Source organism: Arachis hypogaea, chromosome 14 (genome assembly GCF_003086295.3).
Source record: "Arachis hypogaea cultivar Tifrunner chromosome 14, arahy.Tifrunner.gnm2.J5K5, whole genome shotgun sequence".
Classification (NCBI taxonomy): Eukaryota; Viridiplantae; Streptophyta; class Magnoliopsida; order Fabales; family Fabaceae; genus Arachis; species Arachis hypogaea.
This window is the reverse complement of record NC_092049.1, coordinates 140,493,525-140,514,989: the sequence shown is the minus strand read 5'-3', so window position 1 is coordinate 140,514,989 and position 21,465 is coordinate 140,493,525. Positions and strand designations below refer to the sequence as shown.

The window sequence follows — 21,465 nt, the reverse complement described above, 5'->3', positions numbered from 1 at the left end:
GCACCAATAATATCTCTTCTTAATCTTAGATGCAATCAATTAATAAATGTGAAGCAATACATATGATATGCTCAAACATTCTGCTGCTGCATACTGCATATAGTTCCAATAAGTTGCAGCCAAACACACACACCATATCTACAAGTGGTGGTGGCGCCGCCCATCAACTTCAGGTAACAGCCAAATAAAAGTTACAAAACCAACAGTTACTTGAACTTCCTAATTATTGCTCACTGCAACAATAACAACAGTATCCATTATTTAAACAATTATTTTTTTAGAAAAATATTAATTTTTTTTAACCATGACTCTTAAATTTTAGTATTTTATGGTTAAAATAATTAATTTGAGTTAGTGAAGTGATTAACTCATTTGTTCGTTTAAGTAAATCTTGGAATTCGACTATTGTCTTGAGTATCATCCAGTAAGATAGGTTGCGTTTGGTTTTGGGAATAGGAAAAGTTAAGATACTGAAAGGATAGAGACAAAATAAACTAGTGTTTTTGTATTTTGTTTGGTAATAAACTTGAAGAAATTATGAAAGTCTAATTTATTTTCATTTTTTATTAAAAAAATTGGAAAAGAATATAATAATAAAAAAATAATAAAAATAATGAAAGAAAAAATAAAAAATAAGTTATATCTATTGTTAGTGTCTCTGTATTCTTCCTCTTATAATGGACACAAAATACATTAATTCAACATTTCTGTGTTTTTATATGTCCCATGCCCGTAAATAAACGTTACCTTACTGATCGATAAATTCTTAAATGGAGCTCAAATTCACGTGGGATCAAAGAATATTGTGAGAAATAAAAGAAAATACTATTAAAACTTAAAAGATTAAATTATATATAAATAGTGTTTTACAAGTCCACATTTCGCTCAATGTTTAGTGAAATTTACGTATAAGATTCTCAACTGATCCAAAATCCAAGTACGGGGAGACTAAACACTATACAAGAAATAATGCATGCTTTAATTTAAGCTCTGATCTCCAATGATGATTTTCCGAATTAAATTAGCGTTTCTCTACTTGTACATTGTCTTATAGGCAATGATCAATTGTTAACCAAGTACACTGTACCGTACTAATAGGGCATGGTTAAACGTGAATAGTCTTAGTTAATTAGATCAAGAAATGTACCTAATTATCACCACCAATTCTTTTAATTAGTTTGTTTTGTTCATCTTAATTGGGAAAATAAAAAATCTAATCCGTGAAAAATTTAAGATTTGTTTTGTTTCTCATTGAAACATGAGGTGGACAAGGTGGATTACAAGATTGTGAAGAGCAAGCAATAAATCTTGGTTTTGTCTACAGTATGAAAGGCAGTGGCCATGCCAATCACGAGCATTTCACGTGTTGGGATGTCTTCTTAGTGCAGTACAGCTTTGTGTTTTCGTCCATTAAGGTATTCTTAGACCAAAGCCAGAAAGGAACATCGTTTAGACAATATAACGTTGATATATAGTGAATCAATGAACCCCTTCTAGACATATTTAAAGTTCCCATGCCCTTTTTTGCTTATAATCTTTAATAATGAAATGCACACACCCAAAACGGAAATAAATTATTCTTTATGTGTTTGTTCAGTACTTAGATAATGAACTGTATCTATTATTAAAAAGGTGATATTTTCAAAACAAGTTAATCATATATACTAAAGTATTATTGTATGAATGAACATAGACATGTGTTACGGTCCAAATCTTAGATTGGATTTAAAATAGTGATTAGTCAAAAAATACTCCTTTTAGAAGTATAATAATCTATAAATAACTTAAGTTATGAATACCCATCCTACTCTTCACAATTATCTTAAAAGGATAATGAGATCCCAAAAAAAAATATCTAATTTAGTCCCTGATTTTTTTTTGGGACTGATTAACCCCTGTGCCAAAACAAATAACATTGACTTTTTTTTGCACAGAGACCTCGTTATACTTTCGAGGTAATTGTTAGGGGCCGGGTTATATTTTTTTTTTTGTTAAGGATCTCGTTATCCTTTCGAAATAATTGTCAGAGACTGTTTTAGGTTTTTTTCTAAATTTAAATCATATCCACGTACGTAAATTATACGTAGATATATTCAGATATATATATATATATATATATATATATATATATATATATATATATATATATAATCTAACATATCCAAAATATTTTATTTGACCAAAATTCTAATACCTAATGAATCTCTACTGTCATAGAGACGCTAACTTGGAGAAAAAAGTTTGCCGTAACTTGCTGCCTCATTCTTACAAATTCATATTGGGTAATACTAAAAAAAATAAAAAAATAATCAAAATTTGTTATATTAATAATTAATAAATATTAAATAAAATAATTTTTATTATTTTTGGTTAATTTATTTTAGTTTTCAAATATTTTCGATTTATATTATAATATATTCTATAGTAACAAAAAACCATTCTAATTTGTTTTCAGAAAAGACACACATCTAATTATTTTTAGATAAAATTATGGTTTATATATATTCATGTAATTTATTTACCTTTAAATTAAAGTGTCAAATAGTCACCACTTTAGAATAGGCAAACAAATCTTACTGGTGGATTAATATAGATTGGGATGGATCCGTGGACCCATTCAACGTGAAAAAAAATCACATTTTATATTTCATGCCCATGCTTAAGCCACATTCAACCTTCTTTTTTCTCTATTAAAATAGATTTGTTACCGTTTTTAATAATATTTTCCTTAAGTTTTTGTTTGATGTATGTTCCTCTCTGTCTGCTTTAGCATTAACAATGGTTTAACCCCCATTTCCTTAATAAAAACCTGATTGACTTTGCATTATTGTTAGTTTTGGCTCAAGTGATTTGATGGATATGATAATACAACTAAAAAGAATGTAATAAATCCAACAAGCTTTAAGTAAGGATAAGTTATCTAATTATGCATTGTTCTATATATCTTATTCTTTTGGAGGATAAGTTATCTTAAAAATTAATTTTTATTGGAAATAGAAAAAAATTTTAAAAGTTTGACATTTTTCATCTTTGTCATCATGTTAGGACAAGTGCAATTTAAGGAATATATAAAAGATTATGGCACTAATTAATGACATAATAGTGCAAGACAAAACTTTTGTTTGTGCTCCCGGCCCAAAGACTAGGGGAAAGATATATATTTATAAAAAATTAATTAAAAGCTGATTAAGAAGCTGATATTCCAAGTGATATGGGTGGAGCACAAGAGAAAACATATGGGATTACGTTCGGTGTTAGGTTAGGATGAAACCCTAAAATACACTAATAATAATTAAATTGGTCGGGTTTAAAGAAGTCATCATCCTGAATAATTTCAGAATCACCAGTTTTTGTTTTTTGTTTTATCTTCTTCCACACAGTTAATTACTGTCACCAAATAAAATATAATAATTCTAATTTTCATGTATTATTAGTATAAAAAAATTGAACACAAATAAATAATTATATATTATTATATAAAAAAATATTAATTTTTAAATTTAATATTTAAAATATTATTTAAAGAATTTAATTTTTATACACTGTCAATGTAAAGTAATTTTATATATGCATTCAATTATGTAATGCTACATCAGTAAAAATAACTACTTTTCATATTGATCGCATAAATAGTCATCCAAAATAACAGATGTGATTGTACGACTGTGTAAAACACTTTATACCATCAGTGTATCAAGATTAAACTCATTATTTAAATATATAAATTTAGTTAGATGATTGTATAAATTTTTTTATATTGTGATAGTATTAAAATTAAAGTCATTATTATTACATGTATTTTTGGTCTTCAATCTTATATATTAAAGAAAACTGATGTAAATAAAAATGTCACTAAATAATAGGCTAATTTTTTTTGATGTTGGAGGAGTGTGAGTTGTGTTTTGTTATGGTGTATAAAGGTGTTAGACACATGTGTGGGACAGAGAAAAATCGGACCGTCCGAGTTCTTTGTTAAAAAGTTTGTTGATCACAAATCGGATTGTCCGATTAGTTTTTATTATTTTTTTATTTAACATGAAATCGGACCATCCGTTTACACTTTTTATTTTTTTATTTTTTTAAAAATGAAAACGGACCATCCGTTAACCATTTTTGTTTTTTGTTTTTTTTATTTTTCCTTAAAACAAAACGGATCCTCCGTTTTTAGTTTTTTTTTTTTTTTAAATCAAAACGGACCGTCCGAGTTTTATAAATTTTTTTTTGTAGATCTCCTATAATCGGACCATCCGAGTTCCTTACTCTAAATCGCTCGGTCCGATTTCAGCCTCCTGACACCATACGCAGGGAAAGCACTTCTATTCTCCATAATGCCGTTACACCCCACACCTTCCTCCATATTAAAAATAAAAAGCGTAGTAATATCTTTGTTATATATAGGGTAAAACACTATAATAAGCCAAGGAGAATGAAATTTTACACAAATAAGCCAAATGAAAAACTGGTTCTTGAATCCACCAATGCACATTACTATATAGTTCGAATCAGGTTCATTCGAACTCTATTCACACATAATTCGAATTATGTTGATTCGAATTATACACAAATGCGCACACACACTAATTTGAATCATCTTGATTCGAATTACACTCACACACGCTGCACATAGTAATTCGAATTGGACAGATTCGAATTACTCATGATTTAATTCTGCCCATTTTTTATTAAAAAATTAATAATTGATTAAAAAATTAATAATTTAAAAATTTAAAAAATATATATTTTATTTATGCATTAAAAAAAAACTAAAAAATATTTATCATAATAATAAAATATTAAAAATTTAAATATAAAAATTAATATTAATAATTAAAAAAAAAAAAAAAAAAAAAAAAAAAAATATAGTTATAACCAGTATTTACCTAAATTACTAGAATATTACAAACTTTTATAGTACTCTTAACATTTTTTAAGCTATTTTTTAAAATTATTTTGCATAGAAAATGGCTTAAAATGGCTTAAAATGCCCTTTGTTCTAGGCAAAACAATTTTAAAAAAATGGCTTAAAAAAATGTTAGGAGTACTATAAAAATTTGTAATGTCCTAGTAATTTAGGTAAATACTGGTTGTAACTATATTTTTTTTAATTTCTAAATTATTATTGACTATGTAGAGTATTTCTTTAATGTCCTAAGTCATTAGGACATTACAAATTTGTATAGTACTCCTAACATTTTTTTAAGCCATATTTTTTAAAATTATTTTGCCTAGAATAAAGGGCATTTTAAGCCATTTTAAGCCATTTTCTATGCAAAATAATTAAAAAAAATAGCTTAAAAATGTTAGGAGTACTATAAAAGTTTGTATATTATAGTCATTTAGGTAAATACTGATTATAACTATATTTTTTTTAATTTTTAAATTATTATTGACTATGTAGAGTATTTCTTTAATGTCCTAAGTCATTAGGACATTACAAATTTTTATAGTACTCCTAACATCTTTTAAGCCATTTTTTAAAATTATTTTGTATAGAATAAAATATTTTTTTGTGGTATAATTCAAATAAATTTATTTAAAAAATTTATAAAAAAATATTCATGAGCTATTAAAAATACGCAAAAGAGTATTGTATGAAATTCGAATTGATAGCTCATTAATATTTTAAAGAAGTCTCGTAATAAAATATTTTGTTAGCTTTTTTTTAATGCATGAAATAAAATATATATTTTTTAATTTTTAAATTATTAATTTTTTTAATCAATTATTAATTTTTTAATAAAAAAATGGACAGAATTAAATCATGAGTAATTCGAATCTGGTCAATTCGAATTACTATGTGCAGCGTGTGTTAGTGTAATTCGAATCGACATGATTCGAATTAGTATGTGTGTGCGTTTGTGTATAATTCAAATCAACATGATTTAAATTATGTGTGAATAGAGTTCGAATGAACCTAATTCGAACTATATAGTAATATGTATTGGTGAATTTATGAACCAATTTTCCATTTAGCTTATTTGTGTAAAATTTCATTATCGTTGACTTATTATAATGTTTTACCCTTTTATATATATATATATATATATATATATATATATATAGTAGCCCGTGCTAAAAATAAACAACTAATTAAGCAATACTTCAAAGTTTGATTTCACGAAATTTCATACATATGGCTGATGTGAGTGCTAATAAATAATAGTAGACTATAGTCGCATGACATGACAAGGAAACTTCTTCACTGTTTCTTGGCCTAATTATGAGGTCCGTATAATAACATAGTCATGAAACCATGGAAAATAAGCTCAAATATCTAAGATAAATGGCCTTCTATTAATTAGGTATATGATGAATGTATCACTTTTTCTTATGACCTAATTCAACCATCACTAAGATCTGAATCATATTATTTATATGAGAAATGTTAGAACATTAAAAAACTATTATTTTTTATCAATAATTAATTATTAATATTTAAAAATATAAATTAAAAATATATTATTTGATTATTAGACAAAAAAATAAATTAATAACTAATAATAATAATAATAATAATAATAATAATAATAATAATAATAATAATAAACAATAAATTCTACTAATTTTCGAATATTTTTTAAATTCAAATTATGACTACAAATTTTATAAAAGAAAAGGATAGAAGTCTTATAATAAAGAATATGTTAAAAATCAAATTTGATCTTTTTTAATTAAAGGAATAAACTAAATCAAAATATATATGACCCTTTCTCAAAAGATAAAATAAAATAAAACAAACAATACATATGTCACCTTTATAAATACATATCATTTAGGTTATTATGCTAATTAACTATATTATAGATCGAAAATATTTAATAACAAAAAAATTAGTTAAAATTTGTTTTATTTAGTATTTATTAATTAATACTAAAATTAATAAATACTAAATAAGATATTTTTTTTAACATTACCAATTATACTTTTTCTCCGTGTAATTAAGATGCTTTGCATGGAATTTGGAGTGGGGGGAATTAACTAGTATCACTATTGAATAAACATGAGTATTATTAGTTTCTTTGGTTTAATTTGAATATTGGCCGACCAAATATCTTGGTGGTTGATGCCACATTAATATTAGTGCTAAGAAGAAAGAGAGAGAGGGAAACAAAAAATGGGAGCATGGAATCTGAAATGATGGGGGGCCTAGGGGACATTTTCTTATGGGAAGCATGGACCACACCACGCACGCTTTGCTCTATAAGAACCCCCTTTCAATCCTCCATCTCTATATATAACACATTCTTTCTTTAAGCTTAGAGCCTTCAACACACTCACTCAAACATTCCAATTCTCCATTGTTTGAGAAGTGTACAAGAGTTAAGGTTATTACATACATACACATCTATCAATCAAAGATGAGTAATAGTGAATCAATGAGAAGAGGTTCTTCTTCTTCTTCTTCTTCTTCTTCTTCAAAGAAGAAGGTATCATGTAGAAGGCTTGGAGGGTATATTAGGGAGCAAAAAGGAAGACTTTACATAATTAGAAGATGTGTTGTTATGCTTCTATGCTGGCATGATTGAGTTAATGAAGAACCTTCTATATATGCTTCTAGCTATGCATGCATTCTCTAACAACAATCAACCACTATTGTTTCATTATTATTATTATTATTATTCCCTTTTTGGATGTGGTGGTGATGTGTTCCTTCAAATCAAGGATAATCCAAGTCTCAATCAAGCATCATATATACGAGTTAAGGGCATGGTCTATCTTGCTCTTTAATTTATTATATATTATCATCACTTTTATGTAAATACTTGCTAGCTAGTAGAGAGAGAGAGAGAAAGAAATGTTAGTTTGACACAAGTTTTCATTTATATATATTATGATCATGCCTCAAATCTTAGCTTTCTTTCCTACATGCAAAAGCATTTTAATAGTATTAAAATTTTCAGTTTATTTATATTTTGTACTCTTCAATATCTCATGATCAGAAATATTTGAATGTTTTTGTTCCTTAGCTTGTCAAGTTGATATATTTTATTTATTTATAATCTTGTGCTAATTTCTTTAGTAGAGGCTATAATAAATTAATGTATTTGAGATTGTTCAAGACAACAGAACAATATAAACTTCCTTTATTAGCAATAATAATTAAAGGTTTAATTTAAATAATTGAAGGTTCTTTTCATGATTAGCTAGAGGGGAATGAAATGGGGAATATTTCCTTGAAATATCAAAGTAAAGGTTACAAATAAAAAGGGAAAATACCTTATTAATTAATAAGAGACCTATAAATTAAAAAATAAAAAAAATAATAACCTAGAATGCAAGAAGGACACGTACGTGTGTGTGGTAATGAGGTCATGAGTGTGTTAGTGTCTTTTACGTAGGCTCTATTTGCTCAGGTCTTGTCAACTCAGAGTTTCATGTATTGCATTTTGAAAAAAAAAAAAAGAAAAAAAGAGCTTTGTGGATCACATGTGTGTGTGCCCAATGATATGACTCTTATTGCCATTTTCTTCCATCATTTCATGGAGAAGAATTGTTTTTCTTACCGTTTTATATTCCCTCTATTCATATTTGTCGTCTTTGAAGTACGTGTCACTATTTCATAACACTTCTCCTTCCTGTAATTCAAAAAGGAAAAAAAAATATAGAGTTTTGTTTTATTATTAATAGAGACCTATATATATATGTTATCTAGAAATTGTTAGACTGTTAGTGTTAGTTTTCTATGTAGGAGTTTATTATGTTATTTTATTTGAGTTTAATTTCCGATCCACATGATTGTAATTGAGACATTATGAGATAGTATTACTGTTCTGGTTTCCACTGAATGCAATCACATGTGGTTAGTTTATGAGAACTTTTGTAGATAGTAGACCTTGCCTTCTAGGTTTTGCTCATCCTTACCAAGCATAAAAGACGTTTCACACCATGAGGCACACCACATTTAGAAGGCTAGAAATTACATTATCAATGCTTTATCACATGTATGTTTTTTTTTTTTTTTTTTCAAAAGTGAGGAGTGAGTTTCGAATCCGTGACCTCTAGGTAAGTATATGGAAAGACTATATCATTTGAGTTATAGTTCGTTGATCACATGTAGTTTTTTTCTTTCTTTTTCTTTGTCTTGTTTTATTATTTTATGCCACATTTTTAACTTCGTTTTTTTTATCACGATATTTTTTTTTTTAATTTGGCAGGTCAATGATTAATTTGTTACAGATTAGAGCTCTATTTAAAGATTTTTCGTTGACCAATAAATTATTGTATGCATAAGACGAGATTTGAACTCCTGACATTTGCTTAAGCGATTTAACTTTGCTGCTTTAGTTACTAGAAAATTAAAGATTTATTATTTAATATACTTTTTTACATTAAGGTATTTTGTATAAATTAGTATGTATATATATATATAATGTCTCACATTTATAAATTATTCATAAACATTATTATTGAGATTAGAGATGTATGTGATGTGATTTTTAATACACACTCTTCACATTCAAGAATCGAATAATAATCTGAAACATGAACATTTGCAGGTAAATTGTCAAACAATATTAAATCTAATATATTATGATACCATGTTAAAAATAGTAAACTTAATTCAACTTTAAAAACTAAGTTTTGAATGAAGAATATTTTATATTTATAAATTATTTAGAGATCTTAATTTTTGAAAAATGTAAAATTTGTAATGATTTTGAATGTAGGTTCAAGCGATAATCATATATATATTTCTCAAAATTAAAGTTTTGATTATATTATATACATCATAAATTATATTGTTTCACCAATTGATCTCAATATATTGCAATGTGATGATATGATCAATTTTAGTATAATATGTTTCTTCTGATATCTCTAATGGGTTCTAATAAGTTCTAGTATGCTGTTTTCCTTTCCAAAAATATAAATAAATACAACAAATTAAAATTGATGAGTAAAGGAAGTTGTTCGAGACTCGTAGTATCCCCTAAACAATTTGTGGTTTATCCTTAGTAATATTTAATATATATATTAATTCATAATAATATTTGCACACTTATGCTTTGATATATATATACACATTATTGTTGCTTAGGCCTAGCTCGTTGCTTGAATGTATGAAATGTTGACTTGTCTTTTCATCACAAGTAGTCCTCCAAAATTTAATGGATATGGAAAAAAATCTTCCAATGTGGTCATACGAAAATTTAATGGCTTCAAACATTTACTTGCACTCGTGCAGTCCCATTATTGTGGTCAGAATCAAATAGTGTCTCTCTTCACTTTTTGCCCTACCTCCTTTATTACCCTCTATAAACTAAAGCAACAATTATAAACAACATGGATCTTTCATATAGAATTTGAGTGTTAGAGGAATCAATTTATAGGAGAGTGAATGACATAACTATTATTTTAGGCCGTATAAATGAATTTAATTTTAATATATCGTTATTAAAAAATAATTTTAGATGTACATTCAATTATCTAATATTATATTAATAAAAATTATTTTTTATGTCGACTACTTAAATAATTATTTAAAAAAATAAATATTTAAATAGTTGTATAAAATATTTTCTTTAATTAACTCTTCTCATGTAAAATCACTATATATATATATATAAAATAGATGCTTAGCTTGAGTATTATACATTGAGAAGTGAAGCCAAACAATATAATAAAAGTTACCATATAATATGATTTTTTTTTAAATTAAATATATATTTTTTTATTAAAGAACATTTTAGTCGAACATTAAAATCCGAAATCACTAGGTAATAATTTAAAAAAGATACCAACATCTATACATCTAACCTAATATGTTGGCATTATAAGAAGGAAGGAGAAGAGGAAGTAGAAAAGAGATTTTTAATTTTTATAATTATTTAGAAGTGATATACTTAATATTGTTATTTAATATGTCAGCAGATAGCTGTTTGTTATTCGATAACAAGAATTGATCTGTCTATTTTTTTTTTTCTAATACATAAGAACCTGATTGTTAAGATTTAAAAATAATTAAAATACGTTATATCACATAAAAAGTAAAAAAATTAAAGATTGGATTGAATATTTAACATAATTTTTATGGCATTAATGGAGCAAAATCGATCCTTTAAGAATGGAAAAGTATATGAAATCAACTCTAAATTAACTAAAAATAGAACAACTTAATTAATTATAAATATAGTAATTAATTTTATTTATTTATTTATTTATAATTACGTTCAGTATCATTGTAACGTGAATCACAAAAACTAATTCAATTAGTTTTCGTCTTTTCACTCTCCTTCTCTATTTAAATACCTAAAATATGATAAATCAAAAAACAGATTTAGAATTATCCAATTTATAAAGAAAAGAAACATGCATCTTAATACCTAGCATAAATACATAAAAATTTTAGATTGATACAAGAACATTTGACTGATTTTTGGCTGAAACTATATTTGATTCTTTTAACATTATTGTTTAAAAATAGGAGGGACCCCATGATTCAGTTAAGCAGTGAAGAAAAAAAAGAACAAAAAAAAGAGTATTGATTGGTCAAAGTGGCAGCTTTATGATGCACACATGCAAATTCACTCACACACTCATCACAACTTCACAGTTCACATTGCTGATTGCCCCCTGTCTGTAGTACTTCTTCTCCATCATGCCACCATTAAGTAACCATTCACCATTACTCTCTTGTCCTTTTTTTTATTCTTTTCTTCTTCTTTTTATCCCAACCCAAATGGATGGGCCCACCTGCTTTATGATGTTGGGGCCCATCACCAAAACCCATTAGTCTTTGTTGTATGTCTAAAATCATGGACACATGAATGGCTACCCTCACTTGTTCCTCATGATCACAGTCCTTTGTGCAAGGGATAAAATCATGACACTCATCTATTCATGCATTATATATATGGAGACAAAAGTTTCTTGAAAGAAAAATAAAATGTGAGAGTAGTGATGATCATGAGTCTCTGTAACATGCTGTGATATCAACATTCTCTGAATCTAAGCTAAAAGCTAAATGCATATTTATTTCTTTAGAGAATCTATAACACTTCTTATATAATTTTATGAGGAGTGCTAGGGTCAGCAATTTTTGTGTTTTATAACCATTAATTGGCTATTAATAATATTTTTAATGGTGTGAAATTAAATCCAATGGTGTAGGATCATTCAATTTTTTTTTATGGTTAAATGTTGGCCAATTTTTTAAAAAATTGATGCCCCTAGACTTTTTCTAATTTTATTAGTGTATGAACTCGTGTGAAAATATTTATTTTTTTGTATTTATATTTGAGATATATTTTTTTAAATTGTAAATAAATTTAACTTAATTAACATATTTTTTATTTATGTAATTATCCATATATTTAATGAATTATTTTATGTAATTTTTTCAGAGTGTGAATCTCAATTTAGGTCATTCCTTTGATATATTAAAAAAAATTTAGAAATAACATAGTTTATTACATGAAATTAAAAAAATATTTTTATAATTATTTTAATTTGCGTAACTCATCAAGTTCTAGCACAATAAAATACACACTATTAAATTTATTAGAAATTTCTAATTTTTTCTAAGAAGTCCTATTAAATATACAAATTAAAATTAAAGCACAAAAATTTATTTTTAAAATATTGATCAAAATATATTTATATAAACTAATATAAATATGAATTGTATAACTCTTATCTATGTATTAAGAATGAGTATTTTCTTTTCTCTTGGAATATATTTTTATATGGTTCAAATTTCAAAGTAAAAAAAATTGTGAAAATTAAAGAAATTTCAACCGAATGCAAAATAATAATCTTCAATTCCTAAAATAAATCTTATATTCATGTTTAGTTGGCTTGAATGTAATTTTATTTTGATCAATGTTAATATTAATCGTAATATAAACTCTTTTTAGAAAATGCATATATTTATTTCTTTAGAGAATGTAACATACACTTCTTATATAATTTTATAAGTATATTATTGTAAAAAAAAATCATTATCAAATTATTCATATAAAATATATATTAAAATAAATTAAATATTATATATATTTATACAAAAATATATAATAATTAATTTAGTAGTTAATTTTTTTATATGTACATACTATTTTTGATAATTTTATATGATTATAGCACTTTTTAATTTAGATGTGGTTGGACAAATGGTGTAGGACGCAGTTATGGAGTTATGGAGTGTATAAGTACTTTACACAAATGTAGTGTTAGAAACAAAAATTGAATTGTCCGATTTTCGGATTGGATTTGTGTTTTAAAACTTAAAAAAAATTGGATTTGTGTACCCCAAATTTTTTTAATATTTTAAACACAAATCGGAAGGTCCGATAACTTTTGTCAAAATTTAAATTTTCTCTTCTATACTAATTGAACTATCCGATTAGTAGGCTTAGTTTTTTTACAAAGAAATCGAATGGTCCGATTCTTTCATCTCTTATTTCAGAAAAAGTTGTATTACATCTATGTCTAAGACCTACATCCTCCACAATAACACGTAATACACGCATGCTTCTCATATAAAGAAAAATGAACCTATGATTATACATGTATATAATATATTTATGGATTATCCTATAATAGTAATTATATATTTAGATACTTTGCTTTTCTTTTTTTATACCTTTTATGGTCGCTAGCTGAATTGTTTTATTCAATTTCTTAGATGCTACTCATAATGTTAGTACTATTTGAAGATAACACATGATGATGATGATGATGATGATGATGATTTATGTATAGAGGTATAGTACTACCATCATCACCATAATCATTAATTACCAGCATAGTGATCTAACAAAAATGCAATAATAATATATAACAAGCTAATAAGATTACAAGGATAAAGAGTAGTACTGATCCGAAGGAGATAGAAGCTGACGAGGCAATGAGGTGGCTATGGTTATGATCTAAATGCATGTGGTCCGAAACATTATGAAGACAATCATGTATGTGTCCAACATTCAAGGACTATTATAGTTATTAAGATAAATATTAATATAATATATCATCTTTCTTTTATTGGAAAAAAAAAATGTAGCACATACATGAATTATTCCATGTGGCAACTTCATTCCCGTTGTTCCTTTAAAGTGCACATCAACAAGTTATAGCTAACTTCACTAATTTGTGCAACAAATTATAATGAGAAACAATTTTAAATGAATGGTGCTAATAATTATTTTAAAAGATAATGAAGTTTTTTATTAAAAAAAATATTTTTTATTTTATTTTTAATATTTATTTTTATAAGACTGATTAATTTTTTTGTCAATATTTTTTTATATTAACGGAATAAGCTTATATAGCATGGTAAACTGTTGATTTATCTATTAAGAATTAACTAGAATTAATAAATTTTTTTTTGTTGAGAGTCTCGTTATCTTTCAAGAATAATTATTGTCAAAGTTGTTTAGCTTTTATTTTTATTTTTTATTATTTTTTGTAAATACATTAGCTAAATTTATTATGTAAAACTAAAAAATACTAGTAATTTTTAAATTATTTTTACTTATAAAAATTAAATAAAAAATATATTAGTAATTAATGTGTCACATAAGTATATTTTAAAGAGAGATCATTAATAAAAAAACTAACCAGTCTCTCAAATTTAAATATTAAAAATTAAAAAAAATATTTTTTTGCTAAAAATTTTCGTAATTCTTCAAAAAAAAAATTATCAGGTATTAGGGTTCGCAATTTATACCCTACCCGCGGGTATTCAATTCGGTCCAACCCGTTCAGATAGATAGGCTACTCGACCCACTGCGGGTAGGGTATGGTATGGTCAATTAGGTATATAGTGAAGGAAGTAAGAGTTGAATTCACAACCTCCCTTATATAATAACTTATAATGAGTGAACAACCACTAAAACTAGTTAGTTAATTTAGTAATTTAGATCATTAATTTTTTATTTTTTATGTTATTAACATGTATAAAATTCGAAATGATTGAATTTTATATTTATTTTAAAAAAATTTGATATTTCTGCAGGTAGAATAGGGTAGGATTTAGAATTTTAGGGTGTGGGTAGGGTTAGGGTTGAGAGATTCTCAATCCGCAGGTAGGGTATAATAGAGTTTTAATAAAATTTTCAATCCGTGAGTAGGGCTCTACCCTACCCATTACCAGCCCTAATATATATATATATATATATATATATATATATATATATAGGTTTTTTCTGAAATTTTGCACTCTCTTTTTCTTTTGTGCTACCCAATTATTTTTGTTCCATTTACTAGCTAGTAAGTAATAATTTAATAAAGTCTATGCAGTAAGTGAATGTTAGTTTGAAGAAACACCTTAATGACCAGAGTTGCTTTGTTTTTTTTTTTTTTTTTTGAGAAAATTTCACTCCATTTTCCTGTGAGATACTAAAATAACACTCTTTTTCTCTTTATTTATAAAATGTACATTCTCTTCCCTTATAACTTTTAAAAAACCTTTTCTTTAATCCATTTTAATTTTTTTGTGTTATCTAATTTTAATTTTATCCATTTTTCAAAAAAAATAAATTATTTTTTTATAAAAATACCCTTTAACAAAAATTTTATTTTTTGTTATTAATTTTACTTACCGAAATCCCTTTAATAAATTATTTTTTTATTAATTAAATTATTTTTTACCAAAATATTTTTTAAAAAAATTAATAATTAAATTATTTTTTCTAAGATACCTTTCAATAATTTTTTAATTATTAATTATAATTTTACCAAAATTTTTGTTAACATTTTTTTTTATATTTTACTATTAATTTTTCAATAGCAATATATATTATTTTAATATTAAAAAAATCTTAGTAAGATTATTTTTTAATATTAATACATATTAATTGTTATACATATTAACCATGGTAAGATTTTTTTATTTAATGTTAAAATAATATACATTGATATCAAAAAATTAATAGTAAAATATAAAAAATTATTAACAAAAAATTTAGTAAAATCATAATTTAATAATTAAAAAATTATTGAAGGGTATCTTAAAAAAATAATTTAATTATTAATTTTTTTAAAAAAATATTTTGGTAAAAATACAATTTAATAAATAAAAAATAATTTATTAAATAATATTTTAGTAAGTAAAATTTAATGATAAAAAAATAAAATTTTTGCTAAAGAGTATTTTTGTAAAAAATAATTCTTTTTTTTGAAAAATAGTTAAAGTTAACATTAGTTAACACAAAAAATTTAAAATAGATTAAAAATGAGGTTTTTTAAGAGTTATAAGGGAGGAGAATATACATTTTATAAATAAAGGAGAGGAGAGTATTATTTTAGCATCTCGTAGTAGAAGGGAGTGAAATTTTTTTTTTTTTTTTTTGGCATAAGCTGCATAAGATCCTAATCTCAAACCGGTCCCATGCATATTTCCAGTTTAATTCAGAAGGTGTCCTTTTCTTAAATTTACTTGTTGACCGTTTAACTGCTGTAAACACTAAATATCATACTCAAAGGTTTTCACTTTTCAGGTCTCTCCTCTGATCTTGATTCTTCTCTATTACCTTTTCCTTTTACTAGGAACAGTAAATTTCTAAGAGGAGCTATTCTACTTATATCTTAAATTTACCTACATTTGAACACATGATGATGAATTGTAGCTATCACAATATTGTAGCTTTAAAAACTATTAAGGAAAATTATTATTGTGCTGTTGAGTGCTTCAGTTGACAGCTCAATGCAAATAGAGTGCACCAGAAAGTTACAGATCACCTCAACTTATCAGTAATTGCATTGTTTTGACCAAAGATAATGCATATGACCAGGGAAAAAAAAAAGACCAAAAGTAATGCATGGAAGAAAGACCCTACCTTAAAAAGAATGTTTCATCTGTTCTATTGATTAAAGATATCCGTTTTATTAAGGAGAATATTTATTAATATTTAAAAGTGTTATCTAAAAATATATTATTAGACTGATAGACTAAAAGTATTGAATTGTTGGTTAAAATTATTGGCCATATAACATAAAATTGTAGTATTTTAATTTGAGTTGATGTAAATTTTTTGGAAAAGTATATGGAATCAAGAGGTAATAAACCAAAAAGTAAACAATTTAACTAATTTATAATTATATTTAATTAATTTTATTTGTTTTTAATTTATAATATTTGATATTAATTGCTTCTCACCCCAAATTAAGATTCTGAATGATATGTTGGAGAAATAGAGGTGGGGATCACGGAACTTCCAACAATCCCGATTCTTAGTATATAAAAAAATTATAAAATATATAAAAGAACATCCATTTAGTATGAAAAAGAAACATTCTGATACTTAATAGAAGAAACATTCTAATACCTAGTATAAGCACCATCCACGTAGAGGTTTTGAATTCACCCATAAGTATTTGGCTGATTTTTGGTTGGTACCCTCTTAATTTCCTAGCATTGTTAAAAATTTTTATTGTCGTCTTATAAATACTCACATTTTCTCTTTTTTTGAGTAGAAAATTTTACCATCAATAAAAAAATAACGTAAAATTACTGAGCATTAAAGTTTTCTCTTTTATTAATTCCTAATTGCACAAGATTAAATGGAAATACCTGCTATGGTTTTCAATCCATTATGATATATGAAGCCAAAAATGTTAACCCATTGGGAGGAAGAACCTTATAATTTAATTTAAGTATCATAAAATTTAGGGTAAAATACTATAATAAGCCAACGTCAATCCAAATTTATCTATATGAGCCAAAATAAAAATTGATACAGCAATGAGCCAGATCATATTTTTATATAATTCGAACCAGGCTAGTTCGAATTCCATTTCTACATAATTCGAACAAGCTTGGTTCGAATTATACACAAACACATGCATACACGTAATTCGAACCAGTGTGGTTCGAATTACACACAAACACACGCACACACATAATTGGAACCAGCTTGGTTCGAATTACACACAAACACACGCACACACTAATTCGAACCAGCTTGGTTCGAATTACACACAGTAGTTCATGGTATAATTCGAATTATGCTGTTAAAAAATTAATAATTTATTTAAAAAAATTTATTAAAAAATTTAATAATTTAAAAATTAAAAAATATATATTTTTATTTCATATGTTAAAAAAAGCTAACAAAATATTTAATTATGAGACTTCTTTAAAATATTAATGAGCTATCAATTCGAATTCCATACAATACTTTTCTGTCCATTTTTAATAGTTCATGAATATTTTTTAATAAATTTTTTTAATAAATTTTTTTAAATTATAGTACAAAAAATATTTTATCCTATGCAAAACAATTTAAAAAAAATGGCTTAAAAGATGTTAGGAGTACTATAAAAATTTGTAATGTTATAATAACTTAGGTAAATACATGCATGTACTCAAATTCTAAATAAAATACTCTACATAGTCAATAATAATTTAGAAATGAAAGAAAATATTTTATTTCATACAAAATAATTAAAAAATATATTTTATTCTATACAAAATAATTTTAAAAAATGGCTTAAAAGATGTTATGAGTACTATAAAAGTTTGTAATATTCTAGTGATTTAGGTAAATACATGATAAAAATATTTTTTCTTTAATTTCTAAATTATTAGTGACTATGTGAAGTATTTCTTTAATGTCCTAAATCATTAGGACATTACAAATTTTTATAGTACTTCTAACATCTTTTAAGCCATTTTTTAAATTATTTTGCATAGAATAAAATATTTTTTTGTGGTATAATTTAAATAAATTTATTAAAAAATATTCATGAGCTATCAAGAATGGGCAGAAGAGTATTGTATAGAATTCGAATTGCTCACCATATCATTTGAATCAGAGTAATTCGAACTTCCCTATGCGTAATTCGAATCATGTAATATCTCACCATATAATTTAAATAATTTTATTAAAAAATTATCATGAATATTTTTTAATAAATTTATTTAAATTATATCATAAAAAAATATTTTATTCTATGCAAAATAATTTAAAAAATGGCTTAAAAAATGTTAGAAGTACTATAAAAATTTGTAATGTCCTAATGACTTAAGACATTAAAGAAATACTCCACATAGTCACTAATAATTTAGAAATTAAAGAAAAAATATTTTTATCATGTATTTACCTAAATCACTAGAATATTACAAACTTTTATATTACTCATAACATCTTTTAAGCCATTTTTTTAAATTATTTTGTATAGAATAAAATATATTTTTTAATTATTTTGTATGGAATAAAATATTTTCTTTCATTTCTAAATTATTATTGACTATGTAGAGTATTTTATTTAAAATTTGAGTACATGCATGTATTTACCTAAGTTATTATAACATTACAAATTTTTATAGTACTCCTAATATTTTTTAAACCATTTTTTTTAAATTGTTTTGCATAGGATAAAATATTTTTTGTACTATAATTTAAAAAAATTTATTAAAAAAATTTATTAAAAAATATTCATGAACTATTAAAAATGGACAGAAAAGTATTGTATGGAATTCGAATTGATAGCTCATTAATATTTTAAAGAAGTCTCGTAATTAAATATTTTGTTAGCTTTTTTTAACGTATGAAATAAAAATATATATTTTTTTAATTTTTAAATTATTAATTTTTTAATAAATTTTTTTAAATAAATTATTAATTTTTTAACAGCATAATTCGAATTATACCATGAATTACCGTGTGTAATTCGAACCAAGTTGGTTCGAATTAGTGTGTGCGTGTGTTTGTGTGTAATTCGAACCAAGCTGGTTCGAATTATGTGTGTGCGTGTGTTTGTGTGTAATTCGAACCAAGCTGGTTCGAATTACGTGTATGCATGTGTTTGTATATAATTCGAACCAAGCTGGTTCGAATTATATAAAAATATGATTTGGCTTATTGCTAAAACGATTTTCGTTTTGGCGTATTTACGTTACATGATTCTTGACTTGGCTTATTAACGTTTTTTACCCTAAAATTTACATATTTAGTGCATTGAGATGGTTAACTTTAACTTGGCGTTTGATAGGGATAAAAATAAAGAATTGTTACTTTAATTTCGGTGTATAGATCAGAGTATGTGCCCAACCGAAACACCTCACATGCTGCATCTTTTTTAAAAGAGAAAAAAAAAATGATGTATTCAGTTCAAGTTCAGAATGCAAGTAGAAGATCCTTTGTCTTTTGTGAGGGATACTGGGATAGTTATGTTGACTTTTTCAGTTTTTCTAGCAAATAATACACCTCTAATATTATATTTTTGGGCGCTATTATTTTGATTAAAAAAAATTATTTTATTAAAAAAAGATTTTTTTTTTATTTTTTAACACGTTTGGCAAATTTCTAATAATAAAAGTAAAAGTACTAGAAAAATAAAAAAAAACATCTTTTTTGAGAAGTTATAATTTACATCTTTTTTTAAAAAAAAAAATTTCTTATAAAAAAGATATTTTTCATGTAATAAATAAATAAAAAAATATTTTTATATTGTTATACCCAAACATAATTGATAGATAAAAAGATCTTTTTGCATGAGATATCCAAACATAAAATTACTTTTACTTTTTCACAAGATCTTTTAAAAAAAGATAACTCGAAAAAAGATATTTTCTTAGAAGGTCACCCAAAAAAGCTCAAAATCTTAAAGATAATAACAAGGCTCCACTCCACAAGTTGAATCAAGACCATGTTTAATAAAGTATTGCATGTTTGATTCTTGCTTTAAGCACAAAATGTTTTAAAATTTCGATTTCAACAAATTTCCCTACCAATGAAAAATTATTTACAATATTTAACAATATTTGCTTTTCGTTGTATTTTTCAGTCTAATAAAATAAGGACTAATCTATAATAAATTTAAATTTTATTTAAAAATTTGTATTGACTAATAGATTATCAGTTTATCACTGCATGCACAAAGATTCGAACACCTTATACTTATCTAAACGGATTAATCACACGAACAAATGTCCAATGTCCAAAACTAAAAACAAACAAATGACACACATTTAAAAAAAATTTCTTTTTATTTATTTATTTGACCTTCAACACCATTCTTTTTTTTTACACGACCCACAACACCTAGTATTTAAGTATTGTAACTCTTTCACTATATCGTTTTCTAGCAGCCCAAATAAACAATTGCCCAATTCAAAGTTGTGAAATATCCTGACAAAAAGAAAAGGTTATGAAATATGAACAACAATGGCTTTTCGGCTGTCTATCGTTGCAAGTGCACACTCATCGTTTTTTCACCCTCATAATTAAATTAAAAAAGGCCTCAACATCTTGGTGGGCCGAATGTAGAATCAACGTTTTGAGAATTTTGGAGATGATTCGTCAAATATGTTGGGCCTATCTCTTTCATCATAATGGCCTCAAATGGAAGATGGTTCTTCCAACAACCAAAAAAAAATTTGCAACTTAATTTGAGTTAGTGAGTCAACTGGTTTGTTTAAATAAATATCAACGGATTTAAATTTCACTTTATACATACAATAATTCATTCATCAATTACAGATTTTTAAATAGAGTTTAGATTTATGGATGATTAATTTTTGGC

At 25.0% G+C, this 21,465-nt stretch overlaps 1 protein-coding gene across 1 annotated transcript; it reads left to right on the top strand.

Annotated features, from left to right (window-relative positions):
- Positions 1 to 7,155: 7,155 nt before the first annotated feature.
- LOC112740717 (small polypeptide DEVIL 3) lies at positions 7,156 to 7,847 on the top strand. Its single transcript, XM_025789311.3, has one exon. It carries the CDS (start codon positions 7,359 to 7,361, stop codon positions 7,524 to 7,526), a length of 168 nt encoding a protein of 55 aa, XP_025645096.1. The 5' UTR covers positions 7,156 to 7,358; the 3' UTR covers positions 7,527 to 7,847.
- Positions 7,848 to 21,465: the final 13,618 nt, after the last annotated feature.

Bases quoted from the DNA above. Each gene is read 5' to 3' on its own strand.
- LOC112740717 (XM_025789311.3), top strand. From the start codon at position 7,359: ATGAGTAATAGTGAATCAATGAGAAGAGGTTCTTCTTCTTCTTCTTCT.